This window comes from Panulirus ornatus, chromosome 1 (assembly GCF_036320965.1).
Source record: "Panulirus ornatus isolate Po-2019 chromosome 1, ASM3632096v1, whole genome shotgun sequence".
Taxonomy (NCBI): Eukaryota; Metazoa; Arthropoda; class Malacostraca; order Decapoda; family Palinuridae; genus Panulirus; species Panulirus ornatus.
Window position 1 is genome coordinate 33,343,273 of NC_092224.1, and position 24,441 is coordinate 33,367,713.

The following is a 24,441-nucleotide window of genomic DNA, read 5'->3' on the forward strand; positions in this document are numbered from 1 at the left end:
GGTAAGTGGTTCCTAGAAAAGGTGGTTCTGCATCAAGGATGTGTGATGTTACTGTGGTTTTTAATGTTCATGGACAATTTGGTAAGGGAGCTAAATACAAGGGGCAGGTTTGTAGTATGCTAGGGGTTGAGGGGCATGGGAGATGGATCAGTTGCTGTTTGCATTTGACATATCTCTGGTTGCAGACTCCAGGGAGGAGCTCCAGAAGCTGGTGAGAGTTTGGGAATGTGTGTGCAAAAGTAAAGTAATGAGGTAGCAGGAGAAAGATACTGGATAGTTTGAGTGTTGTTAGTTCAAATAGGGAGGATCTCGAGAAAATGGGGTACATAAGGAAGCATATGGAACCATGAGGGTTGAAGTGATTCATAGGCTGGGGAAGGGGGCTAAGTTCCTGGGTGCATTAAGGAGCAACGCTTTTCTGTTATAGATGGTCATGCTTAGAGGTATAGCAGATCAGACAGAATTGTATGGATGTGTCTTGGACCTTGCATGCAAAATAGAGGGTAGATTTGTTACAAATGAAATATCTGAGGATGTGTAGTATGAGGTAGGTTAATCATTAAAAGAATTAGAGTGTAAGAGAGAGGTGCAAAATAAGCACAGTCCAATTTAAAGAGCTGACCAGGGGTTGTTGAATAGAGAAGATGATGAATAGAGAAAGACTGACCAAGAGGATCTACCTGTCAGAAGTGGAGGAGAGACCAGGAAGGTGACAGAACATTAGAGCAAGGGGAGCTTTGAAGTATCAGTTGTTGAACATTCAGGGGATGAGAGATGTTCATGGGGTAGAATGAACTAGATTGATCTTGTATATGGCAAGCGATGTGCCGTCTTTGGGCTGTACCAGGGAATAGAAAGCAGTCACGCTAACCCTTGGCTTTAGATGGTCGGCTTTGGTTTCAGTATATTATACATGACAGCTTCATCATGGATGGGTGCAAACAAGACCATAGTTGATATATTTCTGACACTACCTCACAAAAGTGGGAGAACCACTTAAATATAAAGGAAAATAACAAATAATGTAAAGAAGTAATGTTTTTTTTTCCCCTACTAGTTTGCTGTTACCCACACAGTGTAGTAGCACCAGGAGCAGCACCAGGAACAGGCAGAGAACAGTCTCATTTGCTCACATACAATTTCTAGCTGTCATGTGTAATATACTGAAACTAGAGCCCACCTATTCACAGCCAAGCACTACAGATCCTGTGATTTTTCCTGTACACTTTATATGCTCTGGTTTAGCCTACTGACATGTACATTACCCTTTGTCTACCACATTGTTCTAATTTGCTTAATACTTTGCACACCTCTCACCCTCCTACATGTTCAGGCCCCAGTAACTAAAAGTAACTTTCACTCCATCCCTCCATCACATTTTCAGTCTTCCTCTCTTCCTTGCTCCCTCCTCTTCTGACACAAATATACCTTCGGTTTCTTTCACCTATCCTCTCCAGATGTCCCAACCACTTCAGCTCTCTCAATTATATTCAGTTTACAACAATAACACTCTCTATCTATCCATATCTCTAATGCCTGTTCCCTCTAGGAACTGTCATAATGGGGATGGCTATAACAAAAGTCTTCAATTATACCTCTCCTTACATGTTTCCCTCATATTGATCATTCCACTCATTCTTCCCCCAATCTCTGCTTCCGGTACTCTTCCACTTTATCTCCCCTTATCTCCCCATGTTACAGGTGGTATTCCTCTCACATCACTCCCTTTAATTGTACAGTCATATACTCTTCTCGTAAAATCTCCGTTTGTATTCTTGGCACGTGCCCAAACCACCTTAAAGTATTATATTTCATCCACTCCACAATTAATTTCCTTCCATACCAAATCTCTTGTTCATCCCTCATTACTTTCTTCATTCCCTTAGTCATACTGCATGCTTTTCTCAAATAACTCATTTCCACAGCCTGGATTTGTCCATATTTTGGCAGCATAGGTCAGGATTGGGAAGACTATGCTTTCCCTCAATGCTTTCTTAACTTACAATAATGTTCCTTATTTGATCATCCCTCCTCAAACTACATAATGACCTCAGAGTATCAAATTTCCAGCACACCCATCCTCTTTTATTCTTTCTATTTTGGTTCCAAAAACCTGCACAATATTCCAACATGAATATATCTAGCCCTCTCTCTTTCCAGGCACTCCTCAATGGATCCAAGATCTTTTTTCCCTCATCCACCCAGTCATTTACTTTAGCACCTATAGTTATATCTACTGTATCCTAAAAAATTTCACTTCCTCCATGTTCTCTCCAATCAAGCACAAAATTTAACAGATCTGTCCCTTTCCCCCCTGCAAAAATCTTATAATAGCCTTACTTTTATTCACACTGTCTCACAACTTCCTCCTTCATGCACCCTCCCAAACATAGAAATTGTAGAGGTTGGTGTATAATTCGAATCTACTACCAGGTCTAAGTCATCCACAAACAAAAAGTAACTCTCCTCCCAGGCATCCCTGCAACCCAAATATTGTAGACTAGCCCATCTTTCCAAAATCCTTTCATCTGCTTCACTCAATATCCTATCTACAAACATATCAAAGAGCATGACGCATCCTAGATTCAGATCCACCTTCAACTGGAATCACTGACCCTCCTCCTGATAAAAAATCACTGCACCTAACTCTCCTCCCACACACTAAAGCTTTGTTGTAGGTTAACAGATTATTTGTATTACAAAACTAAAAATTTTAATATCACAATTAATGAAACTGTTTCTATACAATCTTGCTGTACACTATATCACATTATGAATTACAATAAATAATTTTGCAACATACAACACAATTATACCAAAATTCCTTAATGTATAATCAAGAGGTTACTGTTTTTCCTGTAAGATATGGTAAAGCTTTCATGATGAGAAAATTCAGTTTCTGAAATGTAAAAACCTTCTTACTTTCTCTTCATATTACAGAGTAAAAATACAATCTTAGAGGATTCTGTGCCTTATGAAAAAAAAAATCATATATTCAAATATAATGCATGTTTCTAAATTAGTCAAAATAACAGATGACAAGCATAAATCTTACGCATCACTGAAAAACAATAATTCTTGAGAACTATCATTGCCGAACAACCTGATATTCCACACCATCAATCTCCACATGAGTTGCATACTCAGGGATGGAGTCTGCATTAATGCTTACCAACCCAGAAGAGGCACTGAATATCAAATCCTGATCATTACCTTCTATCACCTCATATTGTTCATTTGCTGCTTGGTACTTATCTCTTAGTGATTCCGTATCTTCAGGCTCCATTTTAATGTTACCTTTACTAGATCCCACTGAATCATTTGGTAATGACTGGGCACCATGTTCCTCCCTCATGTGTGTAAGCACTGCTGAAGATGATGGTAAATCAACACCACACAAGTCACAACGCCGACCAGGAGCTCGTGGGGCTCGGCGGTGCTTCACTACCCGTACAGTAGTGCTACCATCAGGGTGTCTGAGTTGTATGCACTCACCATGTACACATTTCTCATGTTCCATCATATTATATTTTGAAGCAAATGCCTTGCCACAACGCTGACACTTAAATGGTTTTTCTCCAGTATGGGTCCGATAATGGAGAGTGAGCTTAGAAGGTAGGAAAAACTTTCTTCCACATATTTTGCAACCATAGCGTCGAAGTTTACTTGGATCCATGTGGTACCTGCGTCTGTGCAGGTTAAGTGTATTCACAGTTCGTGCAGCATAACTACACTGATTGCATTTATATTTCTTTTCAACCGTGTGGTTAGCATCAAAGTGAGCTAACATCTTTGAACGGTATGCAAATTTTTTTGGACAACGAGGACACTGGACACATGCCTCTTTGTGAACTACTTTAATATGATGTATAAGTGAATTTTTCTTAAAGGATTTTCCACAAAATTCACAAACACACTGACCATGCTGGTACCTTACATGAGTTTTCAACTTATACTCACAACCCACTGAAGCATCGCACAATGAGCAATTATATGGAGCTTTATCTATATGTTGGTAATAAGCTTCTTGCCGAACATACTTTTTGCCACAATGTATGCACTCTGATTTGTAATTACGAATATTGTCATCATTGTGCTGTGTCTCATGGTGTAGCTTCAACTGGTCTGGAGTTAAGAACTGATTGCCACACACTTCACATACCTGATCTGGGGCACCCTGATGAATACTAAGATGTTTCTTTAAATTACCCAAAAGAGAAAATCGTCGTCCACATGAACGACATTCAAAAAGGCGATCATGGAAGCCCAAGTGGGAATAGTACTTACGAGCCTCAGTAAATACTTTATCACAGTGACTACATTCATATATTCTAACTTTTGTTGTATGTACTTTTCTGTGCTCTTTTAGCTGTATACGCAAATCAAACTCTTCACTGCATTTCAGGCATTTATACATCACTTTTCCATCCTCTTTTAACACTTTTTCCTGATGGTATTTTTCTCTTGCCCTCTCAGAATATTTTTTAAGCTGCTTACAAATCTTGTATTCACTTTCTGGAGCTAAGTCACCTATGCCAACTGTAAGGACTCTGTTTCCACTTACATGAGATGTGTCACCACTGGAGTTATTATCACTTGTACCTTCATCTGAATCTTCCTCTCCATCATCATAATCATCACTGCTCTCACCACATTCCTGTGCAACTGCATCAATTAAACTTTTGTAGTCCATATCCTCACCTGTGCATTCTTCTTTCAGTTCATCTTTCAAATCTGGTATTGGAATTATTGCTTTCATATCATTTCTACTCCAACCATTCTTTAAACTTTTCACTTCCCCTAGATCTTCATCATCACTCATATCTTCCCTTCCAGTTTTCCAATCTTCATCTCGATCATCATCCTCTTCAATCTTTATTTCATCCTCACTGTCGCCAAGATCATATTCAAAGTCTGCATCCCGTTTTTTTCTCCTCTTTCTTCTTCCTGAAAATTTGCTTTCAGGCACAGTAAATGGAGTAAGGCCAGAATCTAATTTATCAGTTTCTTCAGTTACATCAGAAATTACTTTCTTTTTCCTTCCTCGTTTCTTCTTAATTTTAGTAGTATCTGTGATAGACTCAGGAGAATTAACATGAGTCCTTTTGGGAACTTCAAAGCTGACTTTCTTTGCTGTACTTTTAGATATTTTCTCTTTCTGGGACAGTGCTACTCCCTCAGATGTTAATGCTGTCCCTGCAAAAGAAATCAATTAAGTTGAGCATATTTGGGGTAACTATAACTTAGCCACAAAATGTATAAAAGGTTTCATGACTATTGTGACCATAAAACAATACCCACTACTTCAAGAAAGTATCCAAAAAAGTACCATCCTAAAGTTAACAACAACAGAATTTAAGAGATTCGAATCATATCATGACATGACTGGAAATCTACTTAGTTAAATAAATTAGGATAATGAAAAATATAATAAGTCAATAAAATCTTTCAATGTGCCTGTCATAAATTACCATTAAGTACACTGGACATTTTGCCCACATCAGCAATGCTTCAAATTACTTTCTTCAAAATAACCTTTAGCATATCAAACAGACAACCATTTCAAAAAAGAATTTAAAAAGCAGATTTGGTATATACCTTTTCATTTGCAAAATGAACGATACTACAAGACGAAATGAGTGAATATACTTATGCCCCAAGTGTACTTTCTATCAACTTAGGCAGATGAAACTGTCTACCTTGATTAATTCAACCTAACACAGATGAGACAAGTATGGAGGATTTCTAATCCCTCTTAGATAAACTTCTGCTCAGAATATAAACCCTCACTCAAAAATATAGAGTAAACTGTATGGATCATGGTGAGGTTCCTGAGGACATGGAATGCTTGTATAATACCATGGCATAAAGGCAAGGAAGACAAAGGTGAGGAACAAAGTAGTTTCAGATGTGGTAGAGGACGTGTGGATCAGAGTAGTTTTTATCACGAGAGTAAAACGTGTGCGAGTAGGTAGAGTGAAGGGTAAGCTAGTTGTTCCAGGTGAAGGTGATTGTGCAGCTGAGGTGTGTGATGTCATGATGGCTGTTTAATCTGTTTATGGATGGGTGGTGAGGGAGGTGAATTTAAGGATCCTGGAGTGAGGAACAGGTGTGAAGGCCCTAATTGCTCACAATCTTTTTCACTCCATTCTCCATCTCAAATTTGGTCTCTTGTTTCTCCTTGTTCCTTGCACTCCTGTGTCAACCTTTCCTCACTCATTCTCTCCATATGTCCAAACTATTTCGACATACCATCTTCTGCTCCATCACTTCTACTTTCATAGTTCCATTCACTGCCAAGTCCACTCCCAGATATTTACAAAACTGTACTTCTTCCTATTTTTCACCAAACTTACATCCAAACTAATTTGTCCCTCAATCCTGCTGAACCTAATATCCGTGCTTTTATTCACATTTACCCTCAACTTTCTCCTTTCACACTCTTCCAAACTCAGTCCCCAACTTCTGTGGCTTCTCACTCGAATCAGCCACCTGTGCTGTATCATCGGTGAACAACAACTGACTCGCTTCCCAGGCCCTCTCATCCCCAACAGACTGCATACATGCCCCTTTTCTTCAAGACTCGGCATTTACCTCCCTCATGACCCCATCCATAAACAGATTAAACAACCTTGGTGAAATCACATACCCCTGCCATAACCAAACTTCACTTGGAGCCATTCGCTCTCCTCTCTTCCTCACTCCATATTCCACCTTATTCCATACACACTGCATCCACCACCCTATCATATGACATTCAACATTTCAACAAAATACTCATTTCATCTCCCTTTCATTTCTTTGCTTATTACCACCTTCCCATTTGCTCCCCTCAATCTCAATCCCAGTTGTTATCTTGCTTTTCTCAGTCTTCATCTCCTAAAAACCACCCCATCTCTCATTTGCCTTCTTTTTCAGCTCTCATACCTCTCCAGACCTTCTATTGCTTTCTATTGTACTCCTCCAGACCATGTACACTTACTCAGCAGACACCATCCATACACCTCCTCCTATTTTTGCTTCCATATAATTTACCTTAATAATGCCACCATTCACTATCCTTCTCTCTATGCCTACATCCTACCTCCAGCACACCACCCATTTACCCATACATGTAAGCAATTCTCCCCTTGTTTCATTTACTCTTACTCTACACCACTTTTCTCTCAATCTCTCTTGGTACCTCAGCACACAAGCCTCTTCTGCAAGCCCACTCAGTTTTACCACTCCTTTTCCATAAGTAATTTTTTTCTTTTCCTAAAACTACTACAAACTTTCAAACTCATCCCCACCAAGAAATGATCTAACAATACTAGCTACCCATCTCAATACATCTATATCTAACAACCTTTCCTTTACATGCCAGTCATTTACCACATAGTCCAGTATTACTCACTCCCAACTACCCCATATACATATGCACTTTTCTTTAAATGAGTATTTCCAATCACATATAAATACACATATACATTTAGATGTGTATTATGGAAGGTGAAAAGTGCAGCAGTCTAGTCGAAGGAAAGTGACTAAATAGATGGGTAAATGAGATGTGTGAGGATCTAGCCTTTTGTTATATGGAAAATTATATGACACCTTGTAAATAACTAAAAAACTAAATTGTAATTCCACTTACTTTCAGTTTCTTGAATGAAGACTGATGCACATGAAATGGCATCAGGTTTGTCAGAGTGCTGCTCTTGTTTATCAAGAGATGTGGAACAGGTTTTCGAAGAGCTGGTTCCCACCCCAATATCAACTAAGTGGGGAATGCTGCACTGAGTGGTTACAATAGAGGGTGATGGCCGAGCACAAAAGAAAATAGGGACATTAGGAATAGAGGGAAAGATGGGAAGTTTGGCAAGATATGCTGTGTCTGTCTGGCAGGCAACTGAGCACTTGTTGGAGTCAATGAATATTATTTCTTCTTCACTATCATCTTTCCCTGCAAGTATGATACATCCCCCTCCAACAACATCCTCTTTTATCAACCCAAATTCCTCATAGTCACTGTCATCACACATTATTGCTAGTAGGCTGTATGGCTACAGCATCTATACAATCAAAGGGAACACTTGACGGAGGCTTTCAAGTTTCTCTTCAATTGGAACCATGCCCTTGTAGCCTGTTCATGGTCTTCCATATTGCAACTGAAAGATAAAGAAAAAATAAATATCTGCATCACAAAAATCAATTACTATCATACACAGTTTTCTGATCATTTCTCACTTTCTCACAACCTTTAAAAAACCTTCAGTACTGAAAATTACATCCACATATCAAGTCTGCATTACATACATATCTGAAAAAAAAACTCTGTCCCTTATATACTTTCAAAGGTGATACACAGCTAAAGTTTATCGTGGGTACAAGCATATGACTCTGTCCTGGCGAAATCATCGTACATCTGACTGCTCAACTGATGTTTCAAAAGGTGTGAGCACCAGTTACCTACCTCAGTGTGCCTCAGGCTACCTTGGGGGAATAATGTTCTTTTCTCTTCCAGGCTGCCTATTAATTTTGGAATTTTGCCTCTGAGCACTATATTTCTTCTAACTATATTTCAAGAAGGTTGGTTCTTACCTTTCTAAGGAGGAGAAAGCCTAAATCCTTGACTGGAAACCAAAATATGTACGTACACATGAGATTTCAAAGCACACTGGATGCTCAGAGCACACTTAGGTGGCTGCTTCCTGCACCAGCTAATCAGTGCCTCACCTCATTCAGGAGATCAAGACCCTCTGGACTTCAGACATAAACCTAGAATACTTCTGGAACCTTACCAATTCCATGCCCTGACATCTGCAGATGGTAATCATGGGTAAGGGAAAGATGACAAAGAAATAAAATTTAAGTGTGACAATGCCTTTGCAAATGTATGGGAAAGCAGACAAGGTTTTTTGCAGACACTGTAGACAGAAGGTAGAAGTTCTGCTAATCTTAATTTTTGTTACCTAAAACATGTATTGCCAGCCTTCACAAAATGTTGAATAGGTGTTTTTTTATATACTGTAAACTTTTATAGTGTAAAAAAAAATTTTTTTAGGTGTTATGGGTTTATATGTGAAGTATGAGTGTACTCTCCTCTTTCAGAATACCGATATAAAATGTTATTGTATGCAATACACGAAAATAACAAAGCACAACAAAAGATTTCATATATCACTATCAATGTTCACAATATAATAGTGAGAATAATAAGTAAAATGGAACAAAGTACTGTCAAGGACTGTTAAACATAAATGTACATTAAGTCTGAAAAACCTTATCTCTTTAAGAGAGTTTCTCACAAGCAAAGAGACATCTCTTGGATATTTTTGGGGTTAAGACCTTCTTACACCCTATCTAACTGGTTGAACAGTGCAAGCACTCCCCACTTGTCACTACCTCCTAACCCATGATAGTAGCAGCTAGCTTGTATCGAGCCCACTTTGACCGAAAAATCACAACCCACTCCCTCACTCCTGGGAATGATCCAATCAGCAGCTTAGAATTTGCATATAATCAGTGAAGCAGATATCAGTAACTGAGAGAGAGAGAACTGACAGAGTAAGCCAGAAAAAAAGGAAAACTGCTAATGGGACACTGCCTGAAGAGAAATGGCTTATCGAACTTAAAAACCTAAATTTCCCTCCTAATTCGTTTATCCTACAAGCAATAAGAGCATGCCCACAAGAAAGAGGAGAAGAAATGTGACTGGCTGGAAGAATGAGCGGTGCCTCCGACAGAGCGAGTTTGAGATGATTCATCTAAGGAAAAATGAAGGAAGCGACTCAGTCCAATCTGAATAATTCCTCTTAAGCTGAGTAATAATAGATCATCAACTTGTTGTCAGCTACTTGTAGTAAGCTTAGGTGAGACAAGATTAACGAAAAACTGTCTTAAAATTAACCATTTCAAAAGGCATAAATCTGGAAATCTTTTCGATAGCCTCATGGTGAAAAGTCACAGAAAAGTGATAACTGTAATAATTCCATCTGTTCACTTTTACCAAATGAAGCTACAGCCTACATTATGCACCACTACAGAGAATCCAAAGACTGCATAAAAGCCTCTGACAAGGGAATGAAATTGCTTTAAGGCAGCTGTAAGACGCTTTTGATGAGTTTAACTTAAGTGAATGTTCCATTAGGAAGAGACAAAATTCCCGCAAACCAGAAAAAATATGCAGCTGAGAATTGGAGACAACTTTCCTGAATGATATAGAGCAAAAAAATTGGATTTTTAACATTCAAGGAGAGATTCCACATTCTTAAGGCCCCTGAACATCTCAAGATCAGCTAAAGATTTCTCTACAGGAAAGAGGCCTGCATTCTGCAATCCATAAAGTGCATAAAAGCCTCTAACAAGTGAATAAAGATTTTTAAGGCAGTTGTAAGATTTTCCTGAAGACTTTAACTCAATGCTGCATACGGAAGATCATTCCCAAAGGGCAGAAGAATCTGCAGTTGAGAGCTAGAGACAACTTCTAGAATGATATATAGAGGAAAATTTTTTAAAAAGTTAGATTTTAACATTAAAGGAAAGGTTCTACACCCTCAGGGCCCCTGAGCACCTCAATATCTGCTTAAAATTCCTCTAAGGGAAACAGGCTTTGTTGATGCTGAATAATGCTCTTGGCCAGCCAAAGCACCCTAACAGCTTAAAGATGGCTCTGCCTGTGGAGGCTGTGTCTTGCTTCCTGACGCTGCTTCCACTATCTAGGCAATGGACTAAAACCTCATTGCAAACTTCAAGAGATATAACCTTTGCCACATGTTATTGCAAACTTCAAGAGATATAACCTTTGCCACATGTTAAAGAAACTATTCATGGCAGCAGACGGTTCCAATCAGCAGTCAATCACTAAGTTTTGGAAAAAATTATCATCAAGATAGCTACTGAAAAGGTAAGCAAAGCAAGTGAACAAATGACTATAACCTACACGAATTACGCACGGCAGAATTTATAGCCAGGTGTCTGTCAGAAACTTATAGGCACCAAGAAGGAGGAAGCTATCACTAGGGATAAAGTCCCGCTTGCCAACCAAGCTGGACTTTATAATGTTGATGTTAGTGATACAAAGGAGTTGCTCTCATTACATAAGAGCAGTTTAACTAATTAGCTACAGGAGCTAGATAAACACAATGCAAAGCATGAGGCTAAAGATGCAGAAGACAGTGAACCAAAAATATTCCTCCAAAAAGATTTTAAGTGATGACCCTAATATAGAGCAAAGCACAGGAGTAATGAGAAATATGTTACAGAACTTTGCCTCTTATAAGGAGATGCTTCATGAGAGGAAACAAAAATGTAGACAATCAACTTTGATGCCTTCTCGGTAAAGGAGGAGGATGGGCCACAGCCTGTCCCATCTTCTCAAGAGTAGCTGCTATCTCTCATCTCCTACCACTACCAGTAAGAGCAAGGCAGCAGCATTAGAAAATGAAGCAAGCTCAAAAAAAATTTACTGGTGAGTGTTATTAGTGTTTCATTATCATTTCTGTTTACAAATTCTTCTTTCAATCTTCAGAATGCCATGCTGTCCTAGGCATGAACAAAAAAAGTTGAAAGCTTTAAGAAAAAAGATAATGTCATGTTTATATCACTGTACTGGTAGCTTGCTGTTTAATCTTTGCTTTTCATAATGAGACAGCAGTGGAAATATCACATATTTTCACAAAACTGAATTTTTTTCTAATGTTTGAGGGCTAATTTGACAAATTTAATCATTATTCAATCATTCTGTAAGAAGAAGCAGTATCTATTGGCATATCTAATGACAATTATTTATTACACTGACTTATTTGATATCAAGCAAGATCTCACTTCCATAAGCACCATATTATAATGACCTCCCTTAATGGATTTTCTGCTTTGAGGACAAGCCTCAGGAATGTATCCTGTCTGTTAAAAGAGGTACCATTGTACAGACTTAAAAATCACTTATCATTTGCACTGTAACCACAAGCAGGTGGAGTGCTCACACCAGTATGTTGGTTGTTATCAATGCTTATAAATTCAAAAACTTTCTTTGAAGCCTGCTTCATCAAAAAAAAGGATTTACAATATATTTTACAAGTACTCCCATCATTTTCGCCCCCTCCACCACCCTGTGACTCGCTTCCACTTCCATAGTTCCATCCGCTGCCAAATCCACTCCCAGATATCTAACACACTTCACTTCCTGCAGGTTTTCACTATTCAAACTTACCTCCCATTTGACTTATCTCTCAACCCTACTGTACCTAATAACCATGCTCTTATTCACATTTACTCTCAGCTTTCTTCTTTCACATGCTTTACCAAACTCAGTCACCAGCTTCTGCAGTTTCTCACCCTAATCACCCATCAGCACTGTATCAGCAGTGAACAACAACCGACTCACTTCCCAAGCCCTCTCATCTACAACAGACTGCATACTTGCCCCTCTCTCCAAACTCTTGCATTCACCTTCCTAACAATCCCATCCATAAACAAATTAAACAACCATGGAGACATCATGCACCCCTGCCACAAACTGACATTCACCGAGAACCAATCACTTTCCTATCTTCTTACTCATACACATGCCTTACATCCTCGATAAAAACTTTTCACTGCTTCGAGCAACTTGCCTCCCACACCATATACTCTTAATACCTTCCAAAAAGCATCTCTATCAACTCTATCATATGCCTTCTCCAGATCCATAAATGCTACATACAAATCCATTTGTTTTTCAAAGTATTTCTCAAATACATTCTTCAAAGCAAACACCTGATCCACACATCCTCTACCACCTCTGAAACCACACTGCTTTTCCCCTATCTGATGCTCAGTACATGCCTTCACCCTCTCGTTCAATACCCTCCCATATAATTTCCCAGGAGAGAACATGAACTCAGAAAGCAAAAATGGGTATGTTTGAAGGAACAGTGGTTCCAACACTGTTATAAGGTTGTGAGGCATGGGCTGTAGATAGGGTTGTGCAGAGGAGGGTGTTTGTGTTGGAAATGAGATGTTTAAGGACAATATGTGGTGTGAGGTGGTTTGATCGAGTAAGTAATGAAAGGGTAAGAGAGATGTGTGGTAATAAAAAGAGTGTGGTTGAGAGAGCACAAGAGGGTGTATTGAAATGGTTTGGTCACAAGGAGAGAATGAGTGAGAAAAGATTGACAAAGAGGATACATGTGTCAGAGGTGGAAGGAACAAGAAGTGGGAGACCAAATTGGAGGTGGAAGGGCAGAGTGAAAAAGATTTTGGGCATTCGTGTCTTGAACATGCAGGAGGGTGAAAGGCATGCAAGGAATAGAGGGAATTGGAACAATGTGGTATACCAGGGTTGACGTGCGGTCAATGGACTGAACCAGGGCATGTGAAGCATCTGGGATAAACCATGGAAAGTTTTGGGGGGCCTGGATGAGGAAAGGGAGCTGTGGTTTCAGTGCATTACACATGACAGCTAGAGACTGAGTGTGAACGAATGTGGCCTGTGTTGTCTTTTCCTAGCGCTACCTCGGGGTGGGAGGGTGGGGGTGGGGGGGGTGATGGGGGGGTGTCATTTCATGTGTGGCAGGGTGGTGACAGGAATGAATAAAGGCAGCAAGTATGAATTATGTACATATGTATATGTGTATATATGTATATGTCTGTGTATGTATATAAATGTATACGTTGAAATGTATAGGTATGTATATGTGCATGTGTGGACGTGTAAGTATATACATGTGTATATGAGTGGGTTGGGCCATTCTTTCGGCTGTTTCCTTGTGCTACCTCGCTAACGCTGGAGACAGCGACAAAGTATAACAAATAAATGAATAATATTCTACAAGCATTCAGAAAAGTAATATGGTATAAAAAACCAAGGGTAGAGTGGAAGGAAACAGTGGAAGTGCATATGAGAGGGAAGGTGTTTAAGTGGAAGAATTTGCAGAGACATGTTGAGAAAATGGTGCATGCTGTTGACTCTGTATCAAACATCCTGAAATGCATGAAATATAAATTTAAAGATGACAAGGAAGCTATCCAAGCTGTCATATCATCAAGTAGAAGTGATCAGGATAATCTTATACATGATCTTATTTTGATTAAGATAACAAAAATGCATTTATATGACAATACTGGAAATCAAAAGCAACATATACCTTATGTAGGAAGATGATTCAACCTTGTATCACATGACGTAAACTCAAATAATTGGATTTTTGTCTATCACTACTAACGTGATGGAGGAATAACACATATGACTCCATCAGTATGATGTGAGAGTACCACATATGTCTCATCCACACAGCTGTAAATGATGGAAAAGAGCTAGAAATCTCCATGATATGAATGTCTTACACTTAGGAATATACATAAATATGGCTCTCTTTGGCCCAAAACACATTCATAAAAATTCTTATCAACAGGTGGTACATCCATCCTGTGCATCCTTCATCTTCCTTCACATTTAGGTCCCAATCACTCAACCTTTTTTTTCACTCCATCCTTACTTCTCCAATTTCGTCTCTCCCTTCTCCTTATCCCCTCCGTTTCCAACATGTCTATTCTCTTTGTTGACCTCACTCATTCTCTCCATACATCCAAACCATTTCAGTACACTCTCTTCAGCTCTCTCAACTGCACTCTTTTTATCACCAAACCTCCCTCTTACCCTTATATCATTCATTCAATCAAATCACTTCACACCACACATTGTCCTCAACCATTTCATTTCCAACACTTCTACCCTCCTTCACATACCATGTATAGCCCATTCTTAGCATCCATATAACATTTTTGGAACTACTATACCTTCAAATATACCCATTTTTGCCCTCATAGCTTATGACCTCTCATTCCAATAGATTATGACCTCTCGTTCCACACATTCTTCAGTGCTCCTAAAACCTTCCCCCCTAACCATCCTATGACACTTCCACTTCCATTATTCCATTTGCTGCCATGTCCACTCCCAGATATCTAAAAATGCTTCACTTTCTCCAGTTTCTCTCCATCTAAACTTACATTCCATCTAACTTGTTCCTCTTCTTGCTAAACCTAATAACCTTGCTTTTATTCACATTTTGCTCTTAAGTTCCTCCTTTCACAAATTCTTTCACTTACTGCAATTTTTCACTGAAATCTGCCACTAGTGCAAAGTCATCAGCATCAATAATATATGCATGATAACTGAACATGATATAAAATTGCACAAAGACTCTGTAAGAACATTAATGTAGCACAGGTGATCAGATTAAACAGAGTATCACACTACCACTGCAGATCTTCAGAAATGTGAGGACGGTAAGGTAAGCTGATACATGGTGTACATTGTTTCATCTTCCTTTATTGTCCTCACTTTTTAAAAGAAGCTGATATGAGTTGTCCAGTGAATCTTCCCAAAACCAGACAAAGTGATGTGAAGGAATTTGAGATTGGGAACTATTTCAAGATAAGGGAGAAAAATCTATATCCTCCAATCCCAGACTATTTGGTCAGGGTTTTGGACATACTCAGGATTCTGGGAAAAATACTGTACACTATCAAAGCTCTTCTTGGAGGTAAAAATGTCTACAACTTGGAATTGCATTCTTTTTTTCCTTCTATAACCAGGACAAAGCCTGAAAACTGGCAAGTTTTCAAAATATCTTCAATCTGTAGGATATAGTGTGAGAGTGACAGCAAAGGGGGGAGTGGCACTTCCAATGCAGGAGTTATGGTACTATGTTACTGAAAGAAAGTAAGTTCCAGACAGATTTGGGTAAGAGTGAAATTGGATAACATGAAGTGGGTAATTATAAGACCTTATTTATGCACCAAAGAGAGAGTGGAGTGAGGAACAAAGGTAAGTATTTTGGGAGATGAGTGAATGCATCAACAATTCTGATAAAAGGGATCAAGTATTGGGGGAGGAAGCTTTCAGTGCAAGAGTAGATGATGTGGCAGTTGAGGGTATGATTGTGGGGCATGGAGTTTGTGGTGTAAATGAAAATGGTAAACAGCTTGTCAAGTAATGTGCTGAAAATGGATTGGTGAATGGAAAAGCCAGATTTAATAAAGATGCATGCATAAGTATGCATGGGTTGAGTGGGCATCATTGGATTATATATTAATTGATAGGTGTGCAAAGAGAGGGTGTTGGATATGAATGCGCTAAGAGGGGCAGCTGCTGGGATGTCTGATCACTTCTTGGTACAGGCAAGTGTGAGTTTGTTGTGACTTCAGAAGAAATGACATGGGTGGGAAGAGGGTGTTTAAAGTGAATGATCTTGAAAAAGAGGCTTCTAGACTGAGACACCATGAGAGATATGGTGAAGAAAGACACAAGGTTAGAGTAAACAAGACTAGGGAAATGGGTGAGGAATGGAAGGTGAAGTGTAAGACAAGCAGAAAGTGAAATATGGACTTTTGAAAAATGGTTGAGAGTGGTGAGATGAGGAAGTTAAAAAGTTAAGTTACTGAATATGTAAAGCAGAGAGGTGTACCAGCACTAACTTCAGGGACTGGGAGATATAACAGAAAATACAGCAGGGCGTCAAGATGAAAGTTCAAGAGCTTAAAAGGAGGGCAAATCCGAGATGGGGTGAGAAACTATCAGTAAACTTCAGGAAGGATTTTTCGAGAGGAGGTGAACAGTGTGAGGAGAACGAGAAAACAACTGGGAGCATGAATAATGGGAACTGATATGAAAGTGATAACAGGCAATGAATAGGTAAATAGGATATGGCATGAGTATTTTGAGGGACTGCTAAATGTGTTAGATGATAGGATGGCAAATGAGGGAAGTATGAGATGTGGAAGTATGCAGAGCAAGAGTCATAGCAAATGGTTTAGTGGAAAGAGAAAAGGTAGTGTAAGATGAAGAGTGGCATAGCAGCTTGAATGGATGGGACTGCGATCGAACTTATAAAAAAAAAAAAAAAGGGGGGGGAGTGACAGTATCGTGATTGGTCAGGATTTCCACTATATGTATGGCTCAAGGTTAGATACCTGAGGACTGAAAGAATGCCTGTATGGTGTAATTATATGAAGGCAAGGAGGATAAAAGTGAAAGCTCAAATACAGGAGTATGAGTTTGTTGAGTATACCTGATAAGTGGTATGGGAAAGTGGTGATTGAGAGGACAGTGGCATGCACAAGGAATCCGACTGGAGAGGAGTTTTTTGATCTTCCGACTGGAGGATATATGGATCAGGTGCTTGCTCTCGGAGAATTTGTCAAAAATGCTTAAAGAAACACATGGTTTTGTAAGTGGCGCTTATGGATCATGAGAAAACTCGTGATAGGAGTGACAGAGATGTGAAGTGCTTCATATGTATGGCATACAAGGAAAGTTACCAAAAGCAGTGAGGAACTTCTATGAAGAAAGGCATGTGTGTAGGAGAGAAAGAGGGGGAGTGGTTCCAGGTCTGCATCAATTGTTTGCAATGTCATGTCAACTCCTGCTGATATCAGGTTACAGAAAGGATACAGCTATATACAAAAATAAACTTTACTAAATAATAACTGTATAAGGGTGGGAACAAACCAATGGGGGGACTGTCTGGCAGAATTCTGGAATGGCTGGAGTGTATTGACCTTGGCCCATAGCTGGATTGCATGTCTGGTCTGTTACCTAAATATACAAGATGGGGTAGCCAATGAGTCCTTCAGGTAAGGTTCTTACACTGGCTTTCAACTATTCATCCATTACTTCCACAAAACGGCTTAACCCATAGAGTGCATCAAAAATTTTCAAGAGCACTCTCCAAGTGCAATATCCCCATCAAAAAAGAAATCATTATCAGGAAATTTCTCTTACTTTATCATCATAAGAAAACACTGATGTTTACATATCTGGCATTTCAATTCCTTGGATATCCAATCATAAAGTGGAAAATAAGGTTTCACAAAAAAGTAAGTGGAGCAAAGGGCATAATAATTATCCAACTATTTTACTGAGATGCCACAATTAATCCAAAATCATAAAAGAAAATATATGCACATTCAAATTCCTCAAGTTTAGGTGAAAAATAATACATGGAAAAATTCCAATACAAAGCTTCATTTTTGCCAAACTATTTCACCGAGGAGTTAAAATTAATCCAGAAGGATATATACTGCATTGTAAATCATACCTTAATTTGTAATTTAACTGATCATTCATCATAAATCATATTCAGATTTTGACTAAAATTTATCTGATTGCTGGGTAAAGAAGTGAAAATTGTAACAATACTTCTATTTTCATAGAAATTAGTACAAAAGCTAAATACAGTTACATACACCTATAAATCTCTCTCTATATGACCTCCCAATGCCTTAAGCAAAACCTCCACATGAACGTCCTTTTGTATAGAAATGACCTCAAAGTCACATCACAACACCTTGACACCAAAGAAGCAATATCAAATATGCAGCACTACATTACACAACTGGAATAGTAGCTCACGCAGAACAGCATGTCTACAGAATGTCTTCAATTACTTCTGTCACCTTGACTGGAACAAAACACCAACCATCCAAGGCAAGAGAAACAACAAATACAACATTCATCCCCCAAACCAAATAGCATCAACAGAATAGCAACTCACAAACCAAATGCCCTCAAGACACTAACTGGCACCAGATTTGAAAAAAAATCCCACAACATCCTAAATAAACAATTCATTAGCTCCACTTTAAACTATGCATCACCAGACGGTCATTCACCCTCTTAAAAGCAACTAAAAAATGATGTAACCTACGCAAAATAATGCACTCAGAACAATCACTGGCTTCTTAGCAACCACAAACACTTTAAACCTTAATGAAACAAAGGTCACACTAACATAGTTCTATCTCGACATGCTTTTCATTCAACTCTATGCAACAGCAACAGATTCCTCCAACCCAAACTGCTCAATAACAGCCAACCCCAAAGTGGAAATTGAAAGCTTATCCCTTACTTGTACAACAGTAACCTCTACTTACAGATCCCACAACTCCCAACAAATAAACACTGACAAAACACATACACACTGAAATAACGTGACAAGCGCTTAACAAGCAACCTCCCAACTCAAGTCTTAAAAACCGCATCCCTAGATAAACTGAGTCACACTTTCCTGCTTACATTCTAGACATCACCCATCACTACTATGCTATAAACAGTTTCCCAAGACACTTGATGCTTACAATACAGCTACCATGAGAAACACATCAAGCACTTACTATTCAGCTGCCTTCACTCTTTGCACAGAAATGCACACACATCATCACAACTTTATGACCTGCGGTCCCAATCAGTGGATGTGGCTAGCTTCATGAATGATGAAAGAGCCTAATCAGATACAAGGGACCCCTGAGGCAGGAAGTAAGTACACATAACGTTTATGAAATCGCCTTGACTAGGGCTTTCAGTTCCTCATGGTGTCTCAGCTGACACAAAAAAGTTTTTCTTTCTGACAGTGAAACATCTTTCTACTAATGAAACTAAAACTGAGTAGCAAAGGCATAGATTTATGTAATCTGCCTTTGGGACATCTATTTGCAAGATTTTCCAAAACTAGTGCAGCTAGTTGTGCTAAGGAATCCATACCTCTTTCTAGTAGTTTTGAATTACATGATGTTGCATTCTTCATTCTGGACTAAGAGGGCACTACTGATATATCAGCACTGCTGATGGATGGGATAGTGAAAGCAATAGCATCTATCAGCATTGTCTCTGAAATCTTCCTGTCACTGCTTTCTAAAACACACATCAGGGATTTCTCACTCTCAGAGACCTACAACTCGGTTTAAATTTCTTTGTCTGTAGCAGGTGACTTCTTCATACTCATACTGGAAAAAAAAAAGAAAATTTAAAAGGAGAGAACAAAAGTTTAAAGGGACTCACGAGCACATACTTGCCAAATGAGCTAACATCACTTTATCTCCTATCTTTATCTTTCATCAAAAAACATACAGTAGTAATGCATGCAGTACACATTCAAAAACCATATCATGATTATGATCTTACCTGGTTTAGGGTAAGAATGCAGAAAAAGAAAAATTGCTGTTATCTGGTACAGTATTCTCTTAAGAGAATGACATCCTGAGAGAGACTGATCGTGTCTTTGTTTAAGTCTCTGTTCACCACTAGATCCAGCAGATAGCAGCATGTGCTGGAGTCTAGATGCCATAAGATTCAAATAACTTCAGTTCACAACACATGAGGGTAAAAGTTCTTCTACAGGCTCAGAGAATTTACAACTGTCACACTGTAGGGAAGATTAGGACCATCAAACTCAAAGGGTTGAATACTTAAGTTTAGCACAAATAGCTGATCCCGAACTAGTACACATATTGAAATACACAGTAGAATTTCACATCATCAATGAATTTTAGTATACAAAGTTTGATAAAAAAAAATTCTAGAGTAAGATATATTGTCCATTTTCATTACTGCAGTTTCTGGCTAACCACTGCATGTGGCCAGGCGGTCCAGACCATCAATCCACATAGGCAGCTAATATTTTTTTACTCATTCTCAATTTACCTCAATAACTTTTGCCTCTTACTCAGTGATCCACAGTGTGTTGGTTCCATGTTGAGGTCCATCCAGTCCCAGGTTAGGTTGTGCAGCTGGAGTCGAGGAGAGTAGTGTGTGTTCCTCAGAGGAGGGCCATGTGATGCCAGGGCCGAGTGACAGTATCTAAGTATAGCTCTTATCTGCAGGAGTATAACTGATGTAGAATCTATTCATTTACTGCTAATTCTTAGATCTAATCAATCTTAGAACTACAACAGTAGACTTCATTCTTTATACCTTGGTAAGTCTTCATTATACACAGTACCTCCACTAGTCCAAACCTTGGTAAACCAGACCCTCAGTTAATTCAAGCTTTTGGGACCTGCCAGCCTTATTACAGACAAGTTAAAAATAATACAAAAACTTGAAAGTGGTGTTGTCAGTATGCCTAGACATTTGATATTCTCACTGGTAGTAATGTGTCAAAAAGAATGACTCTGAAACAGCCAAAGAGAAGGGAGCCAAGTGAGAATTTTTCCTCTAAGTCTCAGTCCTCTGTTCTTGACACTCCCTCACTAACACGGGAAATGGCCAACATGCATGAAAAAAAAATTGTTTTAAATGTATCATCCACAAGATTAATACAGATGATTATCTTTAGTTGTATGGGCTTATTATGTTCCATTTGTACTTAACTTTTTCTGTATATTTTGGATAGTACAGACCTTTGGCTAATCCATACCACCCTCCACCCTAATTGGCTCAGGCTTGCAAGGATATTCTTCATGTAAATACTTACAATTACTACTCTGGAATATAACTGTACACTAATGAAATGCCTAGATAGGGTAATGGTATAACATCTCTAGTTCTTATGGGTCAGAGACTGCAATACTATCAAGTTATGTGGGTGGAATGGGTTAAATTAGTGATAGGTTGAATACCAATTAACAGCTAAATCTGTGACAGCATAAGTAATAATGCTTACCGTGGGTTGAGATTTTGATCTTAAACTATGGGGGGACGGAAAGCATAGGGGATCTGAGTTGGGGTCTCAACATAACTTGTTATTGTGGCTGTCCTCCTAGACTTCCAATGCCATTCTCAATAGCTTAAGGTGTTTAGTCTGATTTTCATGAATTTCAAATGTTAAGATATTTAATTTTGCAATTTTGTCCCTTCATATGTTAGAGATTCCTATGCAGCCTACGGAACTTTAATGAATTTGTGAAGTTTCCTCATCGTGGCATGAATCTATAACATTACCAGGCATCCCAGGGATATCCTGTCCTCAGCTAGTCTTTCTCCCATACATAAAATCTTCAGCAGAGGATGCAAGGTTAGCATGGATGAGCTGATGGACTCGATGAATAGTACTGAACTTGTAGGATGCATAGTAATCATCATGAACATAGTTTTGGTTGTGACATCATCATATCATTTGGTTATCTTTGGTGTAACCAATGCAGAGCAAATAATGGTGTGTGGCCTATGGACTTGCTTAGGTAGGAATTTATCACACTGAACATCCAAAATGCAATTATCCTAACCCTAATGGTTGAAATCTACTATGAGACGACATATAGTGTTCAACATCTTCCAATTTAGTATCTCTGCCAAGCTACTGGAGGCTGGATGATGAACATGGATATTATGTTATTAATTCCACATACAATTCACATATTTCCCTCATAAATATGCTGCTAAATTCTCCAACATAATCAAGGACATGTCAGTGCATACCTCTACAGCATGGGAATGCACCTTGTGACATTTGTTATAGGATTTAAGGTTGGCTTTTGAGGCAGACTGACTGGGAACTGGATATGCCTGGTTAGCATTGGCATTAAGAGCATCAGGTTTGATCCTTGGCAAGGAGCATTGGTACGTGACATGTTCTAGGGCACGACATACCACGTAATGGGGGAGATCAACATGCTAACCTAGTTCGCCAACTTACATAGTTAGATAGCTATACCCTGGGTTTTGCAGCCTGACGGAGATACATTTGTGACATAATTAGCATTTACCTGGCCTGCATCTCTTCGTCATGCCACCAACACTAGTAAGGACGAGCTAAAACCCCGTGCCTATTTTGGGTATAGCACTGTAGACCACAATTTTGTTCTCAGTTGTTTAACACTGTATGTCAGAGGGACTTTCCAAAGGATGTTAATACACAATATGAAACTGGAGAATGCATGATAGGCAAAGGTCAAACCTGCACATGTGACTGCATTACAAAATTCACTCAAGCAATCTATCCAAGCTTTTCCCTCTGCCTGAGCTATCAGAGTATATTCCATGACACACTGGATATGACATGTGCATGATCGAGCTTCCTGAGGTTATTCTGAAACCCCTCCAAGGTGGTCTGTTTCCATACTTCAGTAATTAGCAGAGCTTCACAAGCACAACCCTAGATATATAAACGAATGGGCTCTTTCAATTTCTACAAGTATATTACCTAATTCTTTATCAAATATCCGCATAATTTTCTAAATATACCTAATCCTTAAAGCCATATTTAATATCCCACAATGTTCCAAAACATTCTCTGCAGCCGTTGTATTCTCTGAACATACTGGCATTAAAGAACATAACTAATTAATATTCAAAACCAAAAGGTATGAAGATCTGTTAAAGACATTTACATTTACCAGACACACAAACAGTCAAATAAATTAACTTTGCCTAAGCCCCCTTCCAGAGAACACCTTCCCTTACGCCCTCCTTGTTTAACGTAACTTAGCGGTGGACAGTCTGAATTAATTCAACTATAAATTAGCATGTGGGGAAAATATGCAGTGTTGGCATATAAGCGTGTGGCTTTTAAAGAGCCAACATACGTGCCGAATTCAGTGGCAAAATAACATCTATGTGCATGCATAACTTTCTGTGGTAAAGAATAAAAGCCATCCTTAGATTACAAGGTCAACAAAACATGCAGACATACCACCCCTTCTCTAATTTATTTTCTCCATTCAGAATTTAGTGCAATAATGAAAGAAAACTACGGCTTACTTCATGTTGCAAGGCAGTATCACCAAAATGAGCAGAGGTAAACAAACAAGTTACGCATTCCGACCTTCTGTTGTTGACTTCATCGATAATCTTTTAGCGTAGAGTAACCAAAGATTTAAGCTTATAATTGGAATCTGACATCCTCTTTCATCACAAATAAATATCTAAACAAGTTGGTTAAAGACAGACTATCCAATCTTTTTATGGTTTAGATGTAAACAATGGATGAAAAAATTTGGGCGAAGAAGTAAACAAATAGATTCATTCTAGTCGTTCGTGGATTGCCTACGCATACAAAAACGATATAAATACACATAAACACTACTGCAAAACATCTATATATAAACTTTAGTACTCCATGAGACGCCACTTCTCTTAAGATTAGGTTAAAAAAAAACATCCTGTTATAGCTCTGTATAATTCTAAATTGATTATCGGTACTGATCTGTAATGAAATATAAAATGTAACCGCTTCCATTTTCACTTCCTGTCATCCGTTTCAATCATTAGTCTCGTACCTACTGAGATGAATCCTCCTCTTCTGGTAATGAGAATAATAACAATAAATACGTACATACATAAGGAAGATAATCGAGAGCATGACATGTTTCTGTTAACAAACGTGTGGTGTGCATGATGTGTGATGTAAGAGAGAGTTGTTAGATCATGAAGTAGTAATAGATATGCAATTGAAAATTTGATATAGACAGTTTAGGAATAGAAAATGAGTGAAAAGACGAGTAATTAGTACAAGCTGAGGTTGAGATATCAAGGAGCCAATATAAGGATACATTAGTTATTGTAAACTTTTATGTATTACACTCGTGTGGCCCCCATCTCTTTATTTATCGCATGCACCTTCTTAAATCAATGTATCTTGTCTGCATTAACACCGTTTTCGGTCATTCTATGCCAGTTAACCACCACTCATTACAAAAGTACTTCCTCATCAATTGTGACACATTCTGTCGTAATTTGAAATTAAGGAAAATCTTTTTGCG

General features: G+C 38.6%; 1 protein-coding gene across 2 annotated transcripts; it reads right to left on the bottom strand.

The window, feature by feature from the left end:
• Positions 1-2,696: 2,696 nt before the first annotated feature.
• LOC139747543 (uncharacterized) lies at positions 2,697-23,560 on the bottom strand. Of its 2 annotated transcripts, none has more exons than XM_071659989.1 (6): positions 23,441-23,560; positions 20,466-20,616; positions 19,505-19,746; positions 14,106-14,254; positions 7,634-8,147; positions 2,697-5,196 (listed from the first exon to the last, which is right to left on the bottom strand). In XM_071659989.1, exons 5-6 carry the CDS (start codon positions 8,019-8,021, stop codon positions 3,089-3,091), a joined length of 2,496 nt encoding a protein of 831 aa, XP_071516090.1. In that variant the 5' UTR covers positions 8,022-8,147; positions 14,106-14,254; positions 19,505-19,746; positions 20,466-20,616; positions 23,441-23,560; the 3' UTR covers positions 2,697-3,088. The 2 variants fall into 2 exon arrangements, with proteins under 2 accessions (XP_071516090.1, XP_071516176.1); XM_071660075.1 differs by lacking the exon at positions 14,106-14,254 and adding an exon at positions 19,925-20,165.
• Positions 23,561-24,441: the final 881 nt, after the last annotated feature.

Excerpts from the sequence above, each read along its gene's own strand:
- LOC139747543 (XM_071659989.1), bottom strand. The coding sequence starts at position 8,021 with ATGTGTGATGACAGTGACTATGAGGAATTTGGGTTGATAAAAGAGGAT. Across the intron at positions 5,197-7,633 it reads CTTCATTCAAGAAACTGAAA|GGACAGCATTAACATCTGAG; the intron begins GTAAGTGGAATT and ends TTTCTTTTGCAG.